The 20,076-nt window shown below is 42.4% G+C and overlaps 1 protein-coding gene across 5 annotated transcripts in view; it reads right to left on the bottom strand.

Annotated features, from left to right (window-relative positions):
- The window catches only part of LUC7L (LUC7 like), a 46,703-nt gene that overhangs the window by 12,012 nt on the left and 14,615 nt on the right, over positions 1-20,076 (bottom strand). For all 5 annotated transcript variants that reach the window (XM_045459991.1, XM_045459995.1, XM_045459993.1 and 2 more), the window contains 3 exons: positions 17,545-17,643; positions 3,364-3,474; positions 2,515-2,658 (listed from right to left, as the gene is read on the bottom strand). In XM_045459991.1, coding sequence (XP_045315947.1) covers positions 2,515-2,658; positions 3,364-3,474; positions 17,545-17,643 — 354 coding nt within the window. The remainder of the gene's footprint in view (positions 1-2,514; positions 2,659-3,363; positions 3,475-17,544; positions 17,644-20,076) is intronic.

Below are 20,076 nucleotides of genomic sequence, written 5' to 3'. Positions count from 1 at the left end.
AAAATTTCCCATTTCAATATACATCGGTCTAGATCCTACGTAAGGACGTATATACGTGATTTACATTTGTATAGATACTCAGGGACTTAAATCCTGTGCAGAATGCAAGATTTAAATATACATGCAATTTCCTGGATATGGATCTACTCTGTAAACCAGGAAAGACTGTTTGGAACTCTACCAACTCATACTAACATGGCAATGCCACTCAAGGTAACACCTGCAACTGTCACATCGCAACCCATCCATCTTTTACCTTGAATACATCTAAGCATTTACATACAAAACATCCATCTGGGGTGGGGGGTGGGGGAGAACGCCTGGATGGCTCAGTCAGTTGAGCATCTGACTCTTGGTTTCAGCTCAGGTCATGATCTCACGGCTGGTGAGCTTGAGCCCCATGACGGGCTCCGTGCTGACAGTGCAGAACCTGCTTGGGATTCTCTCTGCCTCTCCTCTTCTCAATCTGTCTCCCTTAAAATAAATAAAAATGCTGGGGAAAAAAAATTGTTTACAAAACATCCATCTGGGGGCACCTGGGTGGATCAGCTGGCTAAGTGTTCAACTTTGGCTCAGGTCATGACCTGGCAGTTCAGGAGTTCAAGCCCGAAATTGTACTCTGCACTAACACTGCAGAGCCTGCTTGGGATTCAGTCTCTCTCTGTGCCCCTCCCTCACTTGTGGTCTCTTTCTCTCAAAAGAAACAAACTTGAAAGAAAATCCATCTGTAGTGTGAACTTTCTCCCTCTCATGTTCAAGAATGGACCATATCAGCTATATATGTCACTAAGCAGGTGCTGTCCTGCCAGGGGTATGAGGCATTATCTTGGCACCACCTTCCAGGAGATACCTTAAAAGTTGGAGATGACCCCAACCCCAGCACAGCCCTGTCCTGAGTAATCCTTCTGCTCCCTGTACTGACTACTGCCTCAGTGGGCATCGCTCTAACACCAACAGGCCCCTGGCACTATCCATGCATTCAGTTAGTCATTGCCGAGCTCCTACTGCATGTTCATCACCGTGCTGAGCCAGGGGTGTACAGAGATAACCAAAGGGGACCTGACACCTACATGCCATCTGCTCACCTCTACCGGCCCCCACCACTCTAAGAACTGTCTCAGTTCATAGGTCTCCACTAAGGGGACTCCCAGGACCAAATTACTCTACCTGGAGACCCTTGGCAACACAAAGTCACTCTCAAACTCAGACCCCATTTCTTTTTTTCTTCTTTAAAGAGTTCTTTTATTTATTCTAATTTTTATTTATTTGTTTTTTGAGAGAGAGATGGACAATCTCAAGCAAGCTCCATGCCCAATATAAAGCCCAACACGGGGCTCGATCTCACAACCCTGGGATCACCACGTGAGTCGAAGTCAAGAGTTGGACACTCAATGGACTGAGCCACACAGGTGCCCCCAGACCCCACTGCTTCTAAGCACCAGATTTCCTCAGAATGAAACATATCCATCTGTTCACATACTCTTCTTCTCTCTGCACCCCCTCCCGCCTCCAGCACTGTCTCCACAAGAAGGGCATCCTCTGGCATGTTCACAACCAGAAAGTATCTGGCACATAGCTGGAGCTTAATAAGCATGTGTTACAGGAACACAACCATCCCACCTCCCTCTGACTCTACTGTTCCCACCATTCTCAAAGCCGACATGAGCCATTTCCCATTCCAGGGGTAAGGACTTGAGATCCAAAGCATATCTGATGGATACAATAATCTAGGAAGAACACGGTTGTCAGCGATACAAACAATGAGTCCCTGACTCATTTTTTCCACCGCACATCCTGGCCTGGCATCCCAGCCAACACCACTTGGATGCTACCCTCAGTCTGCACAGGTTCTCCCTACGAGAGATGTACTGTCGCCAAGGACACCCAGTTTTCATTCTCCAATATAACTCTGACCCGCTCATGCCAGCTGAGTAACCACCACAGCCCAGCAACCTCCTAGGGAGCCAGAGGATCAGAGAGTAAAATGACACCACTCTGGGGGTGCCTGGGTGGCTCAGCCGGTTAAGTGTCCTACTCCTGGTTTTGGCTGAGATCTGAGATCATGATCCCATGGTTGTGGGATCGAGCCCCACAATGGGCTATGCACTTACCGTGCAGAGTACAGCTGGGACTCTCTGTCCCTCCCCACTTATGCTCGAGCACTCTCTCTCTCTCTCTCAAAATAAATACATGAACATTACAAAAAAAAAAAAAAAAAAAAAAAAGACGACACCACTCCAGTGACTTCACTCTCGGGACTGCATTCTGCATATAGGTGTTATGCTCAGGGCTGGTAAGGGACTGGTCTGATGTCAAACGAGTGTCACAGGGGGGCAGAGCAAAGGCACAAACCCAACTGTGCACAGACTCTAAATCCTACAATCCTATCCATACAGCATCTTATTTCCAACTTCTTTCCAATATTCAAAAAATTGAATGCTTTAATTTTAGCCCAAATGGTGAATCTTCTGGGGTTACTAAGTTTCCTCTTTCTTAAAGACATTTCCCACTAACCTCAGCTTCTTTTTTCTTTGCACGGACTTTTTCCACTTCCATAAGAATTTTCTGGGATTCATCAACATTTCCTTCAGCTCCCAGCTGCTCAGCTTTAGCAAGAAGTTTTCCGATTTCTTCATTCAACTCATGTACTTTTTCTGCCTAAGGGAAGACAGAAATAATCAGGTAAGCAGACATCTAAAACCAAAAGACTAGAACAAAGAGAAAGTGAGTGGTTCTCTCGCTGTTCTTCTGTTCCGTTCCACTGGAATTAAAGAGAACAGCAAGGATCCTCACTGAACGCATGCAAAATATAGAAATTTTGACATCCTTACTAGCACTGTTGTGACCCTGACCTTAAACTAAACCTGGCCACTGCATCCCAGTAAGAGCATGTAAGACAGTAAGAGCATGTCTGTCACTTCCAACGTGGTGGTCAGGGTCATCACGGTGGTCATTTTCTGGGCTGTCTCTTCTCACTTCTATCACAACTCAACCTTCTGGGTAAAGGCCATAAAACATCCAGGTTTAAAGGTATAAATTTGTACTGTAAGCAAAATGCCTAATCATTTGGAATTTAATTTTAGAAATAAAGTAGCACCTCTGGTCCAGTTATCAACTACACGTATCTTAAGTGATGCCTTTACAAAACTGAAAGTAAAGGACACCACAGAGACTTAGTTGTGCTGAAAGAGGGGGAGCAGAGGAGGGATGAACCGACAGGCCAATTACACAAAGATCTACCTTCTTTATTCTGCGGTATAGGTGCCCCACAAACTAACCATTTCTCAACTAGCTTTCCCCCGTTTCCTATTTTACGTGGTGATGTTAAAAAAAAAAACAAATGTTAATGTCTCCCAGGCATACCTTCGCAGAAACTTCTGCACTGATCTCCTCCTGCGTCTCTGCCAGTCGCTTCTTGGCAAGCTCAGTTCTCCGATCACACTCGGCAATAAAGGACTCCAAGTGATCCATTGCCTAGCTCAGGAGAAGCAGTGAGCTATGATCAGTTACATGTAGGGCCTTGGAACCCATTTATTCAATAGGACATACACTCCTGGGTTGGTTTCTTAAAAGCCTGTAAGTTCAGCGGGAAAATCTTAAACTACACTACAGCCAGCACGTCCATAATCACATTAAACCAAGGGGCTTTGTTAAACCAAGACTCAGAAGCATGGTCTTCTCATCTGTTCATTTCTAAAATTTGTAAAAGGACCCCCATCCCTCAATAACGTTTCCAGGAATTTTTTTAATTAAAACACTTGGCCATAATTAACAGCGTTCTCTGAGGGGCAGGAAGGGTGGACTGAGACTAGTAACAGAGGCCCTCTGCTGGTGAGCTGTGGGGGATGCAGATGATGTACTCACTGGTCTGTGTGAGCCACGTAAATATTATTCCCTCATGTTCTGAGGGTAGAGTTCCCCCTTCCACCTCAAAACAAAACAATAGAACAAATATTACTGAGAGCTGTGAGTAGGGTTAGTTATTGCCTACGGTCTAAAGTAGCAGGAAAACTGGTTACTACTTACCCAAAGAGATAAAGGAAAAGAAACTCTAGATACCTAATTGCTCACTCTGAAGAGTTTGTGGGAAACACTAAAATACACTAATTAATAAGCTGCTTTGTAGGTTTTAGGCAGTTAATCTGTCATGACCAGTCAAAGGCTCCAGCCTTCAGATAAACTTCAGATAAACACACAAACAGATGTGTCAGGCTATGACCAGTGATTAGCACCTCCTAACTCACACCCACAAGTCAACTTGCAAATGTCGGCATTGTGTTAAATATGACAGCAACAGAGTTTAGAACAGGATGACATGACTAGACCATGTGAACTATCGCCAAAAAATACAGGAGAACAAACTCTGGGTAGAGTTCCTAGAAAGCAGATGGAAGGCCAACAGACCAAGTGGTGAGAATCTATGTCCCTCTGCCCAAAGATGGCCAGGGGAGAGCAGGTCAGCTGTCAAGAAACCACTCTACAAGGATCAGTGCCACAGTGGAATGGATAATAGGGACACTGGAGAGGGTTACTGTCTCCTCTAGAAATCTTAAGTACTCTTTTCAAACAAATGCTTACTTGGAAGTAGGTCAAGACAGAGAAGAGGCTCTGTGACGATGCCAAGCCCCCCCAGGTGCTGAAGAAAGGTTAAAGCCTAATCATCCACTGAGGCCAATTCCCAATTTCACTCCATGATTTTGGAATTCAGGACCTCTTTCCTGTTGTTGGCCATCCAAATATTCCCCAATGTTTTGCTACATTTCAATCTAACAATCAGAAAAGCAAATGATCATCATTTGTCTGCATGCAGTGTACTTCCTGGAAAGATGCAGAGTTGACCAACTCTGCTGACAGGGTGGTAACTTACCAGGATCAAAGTGCCAGCAATCTGATACAAGTCCCATGCCACCTGTGCTCACATGGCATAATGGATCCTAGCAGACCATCCTGAATCGCCCCAGGTTCACCCACACAGAGGTGTCAACTCTGGGGTGTAGTGTCCCTCCGTTATATACCCAAAAAGAGCAATCTCCCCTGAAACAGACCCACGAATCTACACATCAGGGGTCAAATGGGCAAGAGACATCTAATAACCCTGCCAAGGCCTTACCAATTAAAGCAACCCACTGCAGCTTCAGCAGAACCTCAATTAGCTACAGACTCAGACATCTGATAAGCTAAAAACTAAATAGGAAACCTCACAACCCAAAATAGGCAGACCACGGGGACATCCTTTAACTGCCACATTCTTTAAAAGACGATGCTTTGTTCTACTGCTTCTTCTCTTCAAAGTGCTTGTCAAATTCAGATTGATTCCTAAAATATATCAAAGAGGAGGTTTAAATAATTTTTCTTAAAAAAAAAAAAAAAAGGTACCCAAGTCTAAAAATTAAGTCCTAATCAAAGCCCACCATTGACCAGAATGTGACCCAACCTCTGTGGCTTAGGAATGGTACGAGGAAATATGAACTACTGAGGGTACCCTGAGCACAGGGCTGGTGTACAATTGGCACACAAGTCTCACTGCTGCTGAAGGCTATTCCTCCACACGCAGGACCATCTGGTGCCGCTCCCAGCCCAGCAGAAATGACAGTGGCCAGAAACAAGCATGTGCCATCAAGGAGACAGGTCACAGCACACATGTGCCCCTGTACTGTGTGACATGTCCACACATGCCTTAAAAGAGCTGCATAGAAACTCTGAAAGTCTCCATTTCCCAGGTGAAAAAACTGAGGTACAGTTTCCAAACTACTAAGTAATGGCATCAGGGTGCAAGAACCCTTGTGGCTTGGCTCCAAAGTCCTTACACCCAATCTGCACAACTGTGAGGCGGTCAGTACCAGCCCAGTTCACAGATGAATAGAAAAAGTTAAAAGAACTTGCCCAAGGTCACAAAGGGATTCTAATCCAGAACATCTGACTTAGCAAATACAACTGTTATACTGTCATCTGTAGCTAGAAAAAGTAGGTATAATCACAACTGGTCTCCTATGGGATATTAAAGATAGCTTGGAAATTTAGTTGATATGGTGTGTAGTTTTTGGAAACCTGCGAAGTAAAACATCAAAAAGCAAGACAAAGGCGCCTGGGTGGCTCAGTCAGTTAAGCATCCGACTCATGAGGTCGGCTCAGGTCGTGGTCTTGAAGTCGTGAGATGGAGCCCTGTGTCAGGCTTTGCACCGGTAGTGTGGAGGCTCCCTGGGATTCTTCGTCCCTCTCCCTCTGCCCCTCCCCTGCCCCTCTCCCACTTGCATGCATACACTATCCCTCTCAAAATAAATAAACTTAAAATTTTTTTTAAATAGGAAACAATTTGGGGAAAAAATGATCTCTACTGAATTTAAAAAATAAAATTTTTTGTTTTTTCAATATATGTATGCTAAAGGAAAGTGTTGCTCTGTAACTTTTTCATCGGCGAATATGTTAATATTGCGGTTTATTTGCCAGTGTTCAAGTTGAGAAATGTTATTTATAGAGATGACCTAGTAGCGAACATATTATATACCCATTTCCTAGGAAATTTCTGAATAGAACACTTTCAAGAAGTCGAGGCCTGGCCCTCGCATGTCAGGCTGAGGCTGTGGTAGGCTGGGAGCCTGTGGTGAGAATGGGGAGGCACCTTCTCCCAGATAAACTCCCAGAGGCTCCAGCCATCAAGCTCAAGCTGAGGGTCTAGGCAGGATATACCTACACAAAGAAATGCTTTTACAACAACCCCATCAGGACCACAAATAAATACCTTTTTATACCTCTGACTGGCAAAGTCCCCAAAATTTGGCCACTCACTGCTGGCAAAGATGTGAAATGGAACTCTTCTACACTGCTGGTGGGAACATTCATCCCTCCGGAGAACACTATGGCACCATCAAAATGAAAGATACCCTTCTGGTCCAACAGTTCTGCATCTAGGAATCTCTCCCAGATACACGTATACAAGGCCAATGTGTAATGCAGCATCATGATCACCAATAGGGGACTGGTCACATAATGTAGATATCCATGCTTTGGAATACTACGTAGCCACAAAAAGGAATAAGGAACTCTATACAAAGACACACTAACAAGGAGAACAAAAAAAAAGGGGTAAGGATAGAGTAAGTGTATAGTAGACTGCTATTTGCGGAAAAACGAAACAAAACAAAAGAAAAAAACAATGGAATACAGACATACTATCTGCCTCAGGTATGCACATAAACTCTAAAGGAAACAGAACACTTAGCTGGTTACTTCTAGAGGCAACCAGGTGACTGAAGAACTGAGCAGGAGAGCGGTTTCACAATGTACCTTCTATACTTTAAATTTTTGAACCCTATGAGAGTTCTACATGTTTTTACATTGCTAAGAGATGCTGCACCTTAGTGAAATAACTGATCTAGGCAACTATCCTCAACTGTGCTTAAAGCATCAGGCTAAAGGCTGAAGGGGACCTTCCCGACCAAGAGATAAAGGGTGTCTGTAACGACCAAGCCCACAGATCACTGTGCCAGCTGAGGTGATACAACAGGAAGGGCAAAGCTCTACCTCTGAAATCCTCCAGTCACAAAAGAAAGTAAATCTGATTATCAAGCCTCCAGATCTAACTCCTAGGGTACAGGAATTTCAAAGATAAGGGAAAACATGTTAAAAAAACATCATGAGGATACAATCACCAAAGTCCAGGAGGAGACTTTAAGAAAATTAATTTCTTCAAAAAGATTTAAAAAGACTTACAAAAAGAAGTAAAAAGACTTACAAAGCACTCTAATGTGTAGCCCTTATTCTGAATCCTAAGTCAAACAAATAAAACTGTAAAAGAATCCTTTTTGAAGCAATCTGGGAAATTTGAACACTATCAAATGGTATATTATTTTTTAAAATGACTGTTTTTAATAAAGTCTTCAACTTCTAGATATACTCTTGCAGTATTTACAAATGAAATTCCATGTCTAGGAGTTACTATAAAATAATCCAGTGGGGGCACCTGGCCGGCTCAGTTGGTGGAGTGTGCAACTCCTGATCTCAGGCTTCTGGGTTCAAGCCCTATGGTGGCGGTAGATATTACTTAAAAAATAAAATCTTGGTGTGCCTGTGTGGCTCAGTCAGATAGTGTCCAACTTTGGCTCAGGTCATGATCTTGCAATTCGTGGGTTCGAGCCGTGTGCTGGGCTTTGTTCTGACAGCTCAGAGCATGGAGCCTGCTTCTGATTCTGTGTCTCCCTCTGAATCTGCCCCTACCCCAATTGTGCTCTCTCTCTCTCAAAAGTAAACATTAAAGGGGCGCCTGGGTGGCTCAGTCGGTTAAGCGTCCGACTTCGACTCAGATCACGATCTCGCGGTCCGTGAGTTCGAGCCCCATGTCAGGCTCTGGGCTGATGGCTCGGAGCCTGGAGCCTGCTTCCGATTCTGTGTCTCCCTCTCTCTCTGCCCCTCCCCCGTTCATGTTCTGTCTCTCTCTGTCTCAAAAATAAATAAAACGTTAAAAAAAAAATTTTTTTTTTAAAAGTAAACATTAAAAAAATAAAAATAAATAAAATCAAATAAATAAAACCTTACAGGCATCTGGGTGGCTCAGGCGGTTAAGCATCTGATTCTTGGTTTTGGCTCAGGTCATAATTTGTTCGTGAGTTTGGGCTCTGTATCAGGCTCTACACTGACAGTGCGGAGCCTGCTTGGGATTCTGTCTCCCTCTCTCTGCCCCTCCCCTGCTCACTCACTCACTCTCTCTCTCTCTAAAAAAAAAAAAACATTAAAAAAATAAATAAAGTCTTTAAAAAAATCCATTGGGGAAACACAAGAAAAAAGATGAAACAAGAATCTTCATATCAATAATCACTGAAAGAACTGTTGCACAGGAGCTGCACTGGGAGACAGAACCCAGAAATTTCATTATAATATTCTGTTCAGTTCTGTATCTTTAGAACTTTCCCTTACCACATTTTAATTTTTATTATTTAAAAAAAATTTTTTAAGTTTATTTATTTTGAGAAATACAGAGACAGTGTGAATAGGGAGGGGCAGAGAGAGAGAGAGAGGGAGGGAGGGAGGGAGGGAGGGAGGGAGATTTGGAAGAAAAGTTAAGGCAAGACGAAACAGCTGGCAGTGAACTCACCATTCCCAAGGCTTGGTGAGGGGTACAAGAAAATTCATTATATGATTACATCTACTTTTGATAATTGAGATTCTCCGCAGAAGTTTAAAAAAAATTCCCTGGTATATCAACCTTTGTCTTTTTTTTGTAGAGAAATAATCCATTTAATCATAACTTTAAACTGTCAGAAGTTCGATGAGCAGGACTCACTACCTCCTTTTGGCCAGCAGAGCCTCAGAATTGACCCACAGCCAACCCTTGACACACAGGCTTCCAGCAAATGCCCAGAAACAGTCTGCTAAAAACCTAACCCACCAAGGTCAACTTGTGCCAGTTAACCAGCAAGCTGTCCCTTTTGAGGCGCCTGGCTAGATTAGTCAGAAGAGCATGCGACTGAAGTAGGGTATAGAGATCATTTAAATCAAAACAAGAAACGAAAGAACCAAGTTGTTGCTTTTAAAGTGTTTGCCTCAGCATTTTGAGAGATAAGAGACTTGAGAGGCAGAGAGAGGGGGGGAGAGAGAATTGACAGTGTGGAGCCTGATGCAGGGCTTGATCTCAAGATCAAGGATCAGGACCTGAACCAAAATCAAGAGTCAATGATTAACCAACTGAGCCGCCCAGGTGCCCCTGCTTCCCTGCATTTTAAAGCAGTACTAAGTGACTGCCTCCAGGGAGGGGAGGGCACACTCTGTGTTTTAAAAGCCAGATCTACCAATTCTCTGATTAAGCAGTATGTGTTCCATGAGACCACAAAAAAAAAAAAAAAAAAAAAAAAAATCAAACAACCCCCCCGCGGCCCCCCCAAAAAAACTATAGATGAACTCTCTAGTATACACAATTTTGTACCTTTGTCTTGCTCGTGACATCATAGCAATTCTAAGTCATTAAATAGATTTTATACAATTTCGAGGGCAGTCTATGACATGAGTTCTGTGTCCAATTTTCCAATCTTATAAACAATCCTACCATATTTGTTTACCAATGCCTGCCTATATTTCTAATTACTTCCTAAGAATGGAGATTTGTAAAACTAAGTCACAAGGTAGAAATACATACACACACACACACACACACACACACACACACACACACACACACATTTTGTTAAGATCTTCGTTTTGAGGGGTGCCTGGGTGGCTTCAGTTGAGTGTCTGACCACTGATTCTGACTCAGGTCATGATCTCATGATTAGTGAGACTGAGCATGGAGCCTGCTTGGGATTCTCTCTCCCTGCTCTCTCTCTCTGCCCCTCCTCTGCTCACAGATGCTTGTGCTTTCTTTCTCAAAATAAATAAACTTAAAAAAAAAAAAAAAAAGATTTTATCTTTGGGGGGGCCTGGGTAACTCAGGTGAGCGTCTAACTCTTGATTTCAACTCAGGTCATGATCCCTGGATGGTGGGATAGAGCCCTGCATCAGGCTCTGTGCTGAGTGTGGAGCCTGCTTGAGAGTCTCTCTCTCCCTCTTACCCTCCCCCCACTTATTTAAAAAAAAAAAAAAGATTTTATTCTTAAGTAATCTCTATATCCAATGTGGGGCTCAAACCCACAACCCCAAGACCGAGCTGCACACTCCACCAACTGAGCCAACAAGGCACCCCAAGATAAAAATAGGGTTTTTTTAAATTTTTTTTTTTAACGTTTATTTATTTTTTTTGAGACAGAAAGACAGAGCATGAACGAGGGAGGGTCAGAGAAAGGGAGACACAGAATCCGAAACAGGCTCCAGGCTCTGAGCTGTCAGCGCAGAGCCTGACGCGGGGCTCAAACTCACGGACCTCGAGATCATGCCCTGAGCCGACTTCGGCTGCCCAACTGGCTGAGCCACCCAGGCGCCCCTAAAAATAGTTCTGAATTTTCATTTCTGCCTATTATTGTGTTAGCTAACTGGACCTAATGACTATATGTGACACCGAAAATGTAATTTTTTCTTCTCTCCTCCCACAAGAAATAATCACTTAAGAATCTGGTATATACTGGGATGCCTGGGTGGTTCAGTTGGTTAAGCATCAGACTCGATTTCTGTTCAGGTCATGATCTCACGGTTCATGGGATCGAGCCCTGTGTCAGGCTCTGTGCTGACAGCAGAGCCTGCTTGGGATTCTCGCTCCCTCTCTGCCCCTCCTCCACTCGTGCACATGCTTGCCCTTTCAAAATAAATAAACATTAAAAAAAAATCTGGTGGGGTGTCTGGGTGGCTCAGTCGGTTAGTATCCGACTTTGGCTCAGGTCATGATCTCACTGTGAGTTTGAGCTGTACTGACAGCTCAGAGCCTGGAGCCTGCTTTGGATTCTGTGTCTCCCTCTCTCTCTGCCTCTCCCCCACTCACACTCTGTCTCTCTCTTAAAAATAAACATTAAAAAAATTTTTTTTTCTTAAAAACTGGTATATACTTTTATTTAAAAAAAAATTTTTTATTCATTTTTGAGAGTGAGACAGAGCATGAGTGGGGGAGGGGCAGAGAGAGAAGGAGACAGAATCAGAAGCAGGCTCCAGGCTCCAAGCTGTCTGCACAGGGCCCTATACCGGGCTCGAACCCACAGACTGTGAGATCATGACCTGAGCCGAAGTCGGACGCTCAACCAACTGAGCCACCCAGGCGCCCCAAAAACTGGGATATACTTTTAAAAATTGCATTAAGATGCATATACAAGAACACAATTTTCATTCCCACCAAACAGGACAATTTGGTAAGTTTCCATTTTCTTCTTCACATCACGTATCTTCTATGATCTACAACTGTGCAGTATTTCACTTTATTGTGACACAACTACTTTAGCCCCTCCAAAAACATCCATGTTTGGGTATCTCCATTTTTCCACTAATTCAAAATGATGCAATGAACACCTTCCATCTTCTCATACACACGCAATGTTCTTGTAGGACAACTTGCTACAAATTGCTTACAGGTGACTCAAATCTCTAAGCGCTTTAGTTTAATTATCTTTAAGGTGTCTTTATTTTTGAGAGCGAGACAACATGAGCAGGGGAGGGGCAAAAAGAGAGGGAGACACACACACACACTCCTTACATAACAAAAATCGTTTAAAATAGAACTCAAACAACCTGTTATCTTTAATATATTTGATAAACTTTTCAACATTAAAACAAAACACATGTTCTGAGTTTGTGGTCAGTTGTCCCCCAACAGGCCTACTGCAGGGAGTCTGACCCCTCTGCCAGCACCATTAACTCTGGCAAATAACAGTGGGCTTCAGACACTTCCAGAGATTTTGGTAAATGGTTGGCCTATCTAATTATTGCCAACATGGAGATTCTACCAAAACACTGGATGAGGTACACAAAAATATAAGTTACTAAGAAAAAGCAGAATAAAGGGTGCCTGGGTGGCTGAGTTGGTTGAGCATGTGACTCTTGATTTTGGCTCAAGTCATGATCCCAGGATTGTGAGATCGACCTGCACATTAGGCTCTGCACTTAAAATTCTCTCTCCCTCTGTCCTGTTTCCCACTCTCGCACACACACATTCTCTCTCTCTCAAAAAGAAAAGAAAAAAAAGAAAGAAAAATCAGAACAAATCATGGATTAGAGGTGGTTTACAACCTATGACAATGAAACCCATATTCATCTCCTAACAGTGATGACCACACCACACTGCAGCCTTTCCAGAAACCAACCTCAAGACGGGCACCTGGGAGCCGTTGGCCCCAGGCCTCCGGCTCGCATAGTGCAGGGGCCGAACGGCAGGCTCGGAGGCCAGCACCACCATCGGGTCTTCAGAGGGCAGCAGCAGAACAGGGACAGCAAGAATTAGCATACTGACCATATTTGGCCAAAAAGCTTCTGAGGGGTTCTGCTTCTCAAAATTGCAATTCTGACAAGAAGTGCCACAACTAGCCTTTCTGATAAACCTATCTGTTCATCTTGAATCAACCATCTTTAAAAGATCAAAGTGACCTCCGGAGAGAGCTACTGGATGGCTGGTCACAGAAAGGGGAGACTTTTCACCAGAGCCTTTTAGACTTCTGGAATCTCCCACAGTAAACATGTATTACCTACCAAAGAGATTTAAAAATTGGTTTTCATCAAATTAACTTAACAAATCTGTATTTTGAGAAAAGCCTTTATCTTCCCTAAAAAGTTTATACTGTAAAACTAAGGAGATGAGAAGTTATTTTAGGGGCGAGGCGCCTCTGTGGATAAGTTGAGCATCCGACTTCGGCTCAGGTCATGATCTCACAGCTCGTGGGTTTGAGCCCCGCATTGGGCTGTGTGCTGACAGCTCAGAGCCTGGAGCCTGCTTCGGATTCCGTGTCTCCCTTTCTCTCTGCCCCTCTCTTGCTCACACTCTGTCTCTCAAAAATGAATAAATGCTAAAAAAAAAAAAAAAGTCATTTTACAGGCACCTGGGTGGCTTAGTCAGTTAAGCATCAGACTTTGGCTTAGATCATGACCTCACAGTTTTCAGTTTCATGAATTCAAGCCCTATGTCGGGCTCTCTGCTGGAAGTGCAGAGCCCACTTTGGATCCTGTCTCCCTCTCTCTGCCCTTCCCGCTCCTCAAGAGGAAAAAAACATTTTTAAAAAAGTTATTTTAGCTTGGTATCATAAAGTTAGGCCACTTTTAATTACTTTACTTAGAGTAATCCGTGTACATCCAGCGTTGATATGTATAAATTAAAAACTCAAAAGGTGGGGCATGGGCATCATTATCTTAAAACCAATGAAGAAACTTTTAAGGTAAAATCTCCCTCTTCTCCCTAACACCTAGAGGTGTCTTCTTAGCTTCATAGAACAACAGTCCACTGTGTGACAGAACAATATATTTATTTTTTTTCTTTTTTAAGAAGATTTTATTTTTGTGGGGCGCCTGGGTGGCTCAGTTAAGCATCCAACTCTTGGTTTCGACTTAGGTCATGATTGCGCAGTTTGTGGGTTCGAGCCCCATGTCAGGCAGGCTCTGTGCTGAGAGCGCAGAGCCCCTTGGGATCCTCTCTCTCTCTCTCTCTCTCTCTCACACAAAATAAATACATAAATAGATTAAATAAATACACACACACATATCCAATGTGGGGCTTGAACTAACAACCCAGAGACCAAAAGGTGCACACTGTATGGACTTAAGCCACCCAGGTACTTCGTGACAATTTATATAACTAGTTCTCCATTAATAGTTGCATTACAGCCTCTTTTTTTTCCCTTTAAAAAAAAAGTTGCAATGAGCATCTTTTGCATATACATTTGCACGTATCCCTAAGATATGTTCCCAAGAGCATAGTTTTTTAAAGTTTTTTGAGAGAGAGAGAAATCACACATGTGTGCATGGGGGAGGGGTAGAGAGAGGGGGAGAGAATCCCAAGCAGGCTCCGCACTGTCGGCGCAAAGCCCAATGCAGGGCTTGATCCCACGAACCATGAGATCATGACCTGAGCCAAAATCAAGAGTCAAACGCTTAACCGACTGAGCCACCCAGGCATCCCCTGGCTATCAAACATTTTAATTTGAGCCACCTGTAAAATCAAAAATTATTTTTAAGGAGTTGGGGGGAGGGGTAGTTTCCTTTTTCACTGAAAAATTCCTATGTGTGATAAATTTTCTCATAGCACAAAAAAGTCTCCTGACCCACTCTAGCCCTCCAACCAAGTTAAGAGTGTTCATAATCTCTAAAACACCTCTCTGCACATCTAAACATGTCAACAAGTGTACACCACCCTTCCCTGTTAAAAAAAAAAAAAAATACACACTATGGAGGGGTGCCTGGCTGGCTTGGTCAGTAGAGCATGCAACTCTTAATCTCAGGGTCATGAGTTCATGCCCCATATTAGGCACAGAGCTCACAAATAACTAAATACTGTATGCGATTTACAACAGCGTTTAAAAAAAAAACAAAAAACAAACCACACTATGGAAGCATCACATCACACTTTGCTTATCCACTTAATCTACCTTGCAGATAAATTCACTTCAGTGATACAGTGAACTAACTCCATTCTCTTTTCACAGCTCTACTTCATTCCATCCGAAAGAGCAACTATGATTTAGCCAGTCCCTTATTGAGGAAGTCTACTTGGTTCCTGTTTTCTACAGTTACAAATGCTGTAGGAATATTCCAGAACAAATTTATCTTTGTACGTATGGGAAGTATTACCAGTGAGATATAATCTTAGAACTGGCCATCCTGGGATGTGCTTTCACATCTTCAGATGTTGAATTACCCACGAGGTGTATTATCAGGATTACTTAATTCTTCCTCTCTTCAGTTCTGAATGAGGGAGAGCACCTACCAGAGGATTAGATGCCCGCTAGCAAATGTCCTTTTCCATTCTTTACTCATTTTCTATTGAGCCACTAATACCATTCTAGTCAATTACGATGAATTTTACATAGAACTAGCTTGTTGTCATCCACACTGCAAATATTCTATCCCGGCTTATTCTCATTGTATGTAAGACAATTTTTTTTAGTAACCTCTACAACCAACGTGGGGCTGAAACTCATGACTCAGATCAGCAGTCACATGCTCTTCCAAGTGAGCAGGCCAGGCACCCCGCATATGGGTATTTTTGATACACTAAATTTTTACGTTTTTACACAAATGCACACATCTTTCTCTTATAGCTTCTAGACTTTACAGCACCGAGATGACAAAACAAAATCTATTTTGGGGGGATCCACCTGGGTATTTTACTACTGGTTGGTACATAGTTTACTGTTCGTTAAAAACAAATCCAGTTTCTCCACACTGGCAGAACACACCTCCTTCAAAATACACTACATGACTACGTGTTTCAGCCTGTTTCCAGTTCTTCTACTAATCTATTTCGTAGTTGTAAATTCATCAGGTCATTTAAAAAAATGCATGGACATTCTGATCTAGCAGAAATGCTGAGACTTATGATCCAGAAAACATTGCTGAAACTGAGATTTCAAACAGACACTGGTGTACATACCAGTTTCTGAAACCTGACATCCCAAGATAATGGCCTCTTCACATAAGCATTTGCAGTTTACTGAAGAATGAAACTCACAATACAGAAAAATTCCCTTTCTGAGCCTCTTCTGTTAGGTGAGCTGTTGCTAAAGGTATTTTTATTTTTAGTTAATTCCAAGATTCAACACTGAGAACACGCTGTGGCTAAAGAATGAATCTGAAAAAGAATTGTTAATTTTCATCACTTTAAAAGCTACTGGTTTACTCAAGTTATAATACATCCTTCAAAATGGCCTCTGGTGAGGAGGAAATGCCTTTCCTTGGGTTTTGTTTTTCCCTGACTCCCTCACACCAAGTTCTGTCCCTTCCCAGTCTTCACTCAGAAACCATTCTGAATGGCATCAACGCCACCCCACCCTTTAGTTATTTAGAGACAGACAGTGTATGAGTGGGACAGGGGCAAAGATAAAGGGAGGCGCCAGTGCAAAGCCCAAAGCAGGGCTCGAACTCACAAAACTGTGAGATCATGACCTGAGCCGAAACCAAGAGTTGGCTGCTCAACCGACTGAGCCCCTCAGAGGCCCCTACATCAAACCCCTTCACTGACCTCTAGTCATACTAGCGATGGATGATTAGAGAGAAGAAAAAACTTAAATAGAGTGACTCTAAATCCTGCATTCTCAATGGAGAAAGGGGTGAAAACGGCTTAAAGGATGAAAAAAAATCTTAGACATCACAATGGTTTGTGGCCTGGAAATGACCACAGCATGTAAGCTAATATGCAGGGTATCTATGGTAACAAAATTTCATGGAGGGGCAAGGGACAGACAAATTAGGAATAAAGGTCTAAAAGGGCTCCTTCGGGAGGCAACACTTTTTTTAAAGTTGCGAAGTTCCATTTTATTACCACTAAATTGCAAAAATTTAACACTAAAGGGGTATAAACTGGTATCATGGCTTCATCAACAAGAGAGTAACAATAAAAACAACATACAGAAAAAGGACATTACAGAACTATCCTGCAAGGATCAACACATGCATCCCCTACAAGCCAGCAATTTCCTTCCTCGGAATAGACCCTAGATAAATCCTAATACGTGTGCGCCAAAAAGATATTCAAGAACATTCATGATACTGTTTGTAACAGCAAAAAAAACCTAGAATCAACCTGTCTGTGAATAATGAATGGAGTTTGGGGAATAGTCAAGCAGCAATGAAAATAAACCATATCCAACAAAATGGGTAAAAAGAGACATACTGAATGAAAAAACAAGATTACCAAATATATATATTATGAAACAATTTTTCTAAAGCTTAAAAACAGGCAAAAATATAATGTTCAAAGAATCATAATAATACGTAATAAAAAACACCTTGAAAAGGAAACGCACAACAGTGTCGGGGTGGCAGACATACGGTAGATACCAAATGACACTGGCCATGTTCTAACTCTAAAGGAGAGTGGTGGCATAGTAAGTAGCTCTTCAATTATTTTGCTTCATAACTTACAAATCTCACATTATTCTCATTAGTTGATATTTGGCTCTTCACAGTAGGGATGAATTAACACCAAAAAAAACTTACATCTAATTCAAAAAACAGGTCCCTTTCTTTACTTGCAATCTCATAGTCTGCTCGGAGGGCCAAGTCGTGGATTTTGGTACATTCTCCTAAATCCATGCGCTGTAAGAAAGAAACAAAAATTTACACGTGAGCATCTACTCATTGTAGAAAGCACATGACCTGGTGTTTCAACTGTCACCAAAACAAACAATACCTCTTTGAATACTAAACTAGAATACATTAAGAAACCATCCATAGCCAAGAAGCCTTACTTTTCTTTCACCACGATTATGTGGCACTTGTATGCATTTAAGTGTGAACGTTTGTATCTCTTTCAAAGCCAGAAATAGAGTAACAATGAAAACCACATTAATTAGCTTTTGCTAGTTTTATTTTTGCATCAGTCATAGAAGAAACGTCTATTCAGTGAATATCAGAATGGGGGAGGGGAAGTTGGCAAGGAAAAGGCCAGAAAACAAGATGCCATCAATACAAATTTCTAGGCATTCCTTCCTATAATCCTCACTACTCAAGATGATCAATGCTTCGGGTGCAGAGATAAGGAAAAGGAAAGAGCAGATAGCAATCAGGTTTTGGCAATTCTAACAGAACCTAACGCTTAGTTTTGTGTAGCTCTTTGTATACCAGAAGGCACAAAGCAGAACAGGCCAATTCAGAGCCAAAAGAATCTTCCAAACATTCTCCTAACCTAGTAAATGACCCTTGACATAACTGGGGACATAGATTGCGCCACAAAAGGCTCTTTTACTAAAACAAATGATTTGTGTTACCGGTAACATTAGCCTGACGTGACATGCTATCATGTGTTGTACACATATGTAAAACAAACAACAGGGCACACTCCTTAACTAAATTCGGAGTGTGGGACTCTGTGATGGCACCCTCCACCTCTGGCCATCACGAGAGCACAAGGAAAGTTTGTATGCTGAGGATCATGCTATCAAGTCAGACAGGGCAGGTTAACAAAAGCCAATACCACAGTGAGGAGACATCTCTGAAACCCAAGCACTTGGGACAAAAGCACAGGTATACATAACTAGCAAACAAAGAATGATGGCAGTCCAGGACCTCCTGTAAGCTCAAACTACAACTATGTCCAAAATGAGTTCAAAACCTTCGTGGATTATAAAGTCCTTAACATCTTAGGCAAATTAGGGAGTCTCGCGGTACCTAACTCTTGAACCACAGTCTCACAGAAGGTGCGTGCCATGCTCACTAACGAAACGTCCTTTAGAATCACCAGTGAGAACCAACAGTGGGCTCCCTGGTGTAGAGCTTATCTTCATTTGATCTTCATTTTGATCATCTTCTGCATTTAAATGCTGATGACCTTTTTTCTCCTTCATTGTTATTATCGTGAAGTCATATGTAGCTCACGTATGTTGGTTCACAGGGGCATCTAGAGGCAGGGCAATAGTAGTTCTAGAAGCCAAAGTTGCAAATAGAATCGCTGTCCCTGTACTGCAGACAACTTTTGCTTCATTCACTCTTACGTATCAATACAATTTTTTACAATATAGTCTCCACAAGAGAAAGGGAAGCACTATAGCTGCAAGATAACTGGCAAACACCAGGAATACTTAAAAGCTAATGCAAGTTCTTTCTTTCAAAGAAAACCTACCATCAGAGGAAATGCTAAAACCTCAAGTACTAAGCCTTCAGTACATGTAATGTAATATAATTTCAGGAATGGAATTTACTCATTCTACTTATGTAGAACACCCAGTGCTCATCCCAACAAGTGCCCTCCTTAATGCACATTGGCCATTTCGCCCATCCCCCCAACCAACACCCCAGGCAGCAACCCAGTTTGTTCTCTGTATTTAAGAGTCTCTTATGGTTTGTCTCCCTCTCTGTTTTAATCTTTTTAAAAAATTTTTTTAATGTTTATTTATTTTTGAGAGAGAGAGAGAGAGAGAGAGAGAGAGAGACACAGAGTGTGAGCAAGGGAAGGGCACAGAGAGAGAGGGAGACACAGAATCTGAAGCAGGCTCCAAAGCAGAATCCGAAGCCGTCAGCACAGAGCCCGATGCCGGGCTCGAACCCACAAGCTCTGAGATCATGACCGGAGCCAAAGTCAAACACCCAACCGACTGAGCCACCCAGGCGCCCCTTCTCTGTTTTTATCTTATTTTTGTTTCCCCTCTCCTATGTTCATCTGTTTTCTTTCTTCAATTACACATAGGAACGAAACCATACAGTATTTGTCTTTGACTTATTTTGCTTAGCATAATACACTCTGGTTCCATCCACATTTTTGCAAATGGCAAGATCTCATTCTTTTTGATCATCCGATGACATTCCGTTGTATGTATACCACAGCTTCCTTATCCATTCATCAGTAGATGGACATTTCGGCTCTTTCCATATTTTGGCTATCGTCTTTAGTGCCGCTATAAACATTGGGGTGCATGTGCCCCTTCGAATAAGCATTTTTGTATCCTTTGGATAAATACCTAGCAGTGCAATTGCTGGGTTGTAGGATTAAGTACTAAGCATCTTAAGTACAAATCAACCTCCATTCTAAAAATT

This window comes from Leopardus geoffroyi, chromosome E3 (assembly GCF_018350155.1).
Source record: "Leopardus geoffroyi isolate Oge1 chromosome E3, O.geoffroyi_Oge1_pat1.0, whole genome shotgun sequence".
Lineage (NCBI taxonomy): Eukaryota > Metazoa > Chordata > Mammalia > Carnivora > Felidae > Leopardus > Leopardus geoffroyi.
The sequence above is the reverse complement of the archived record's forward strand: the minus strand, read 5'-3'. Positions and strand labels throughout refer to the sequence as shown.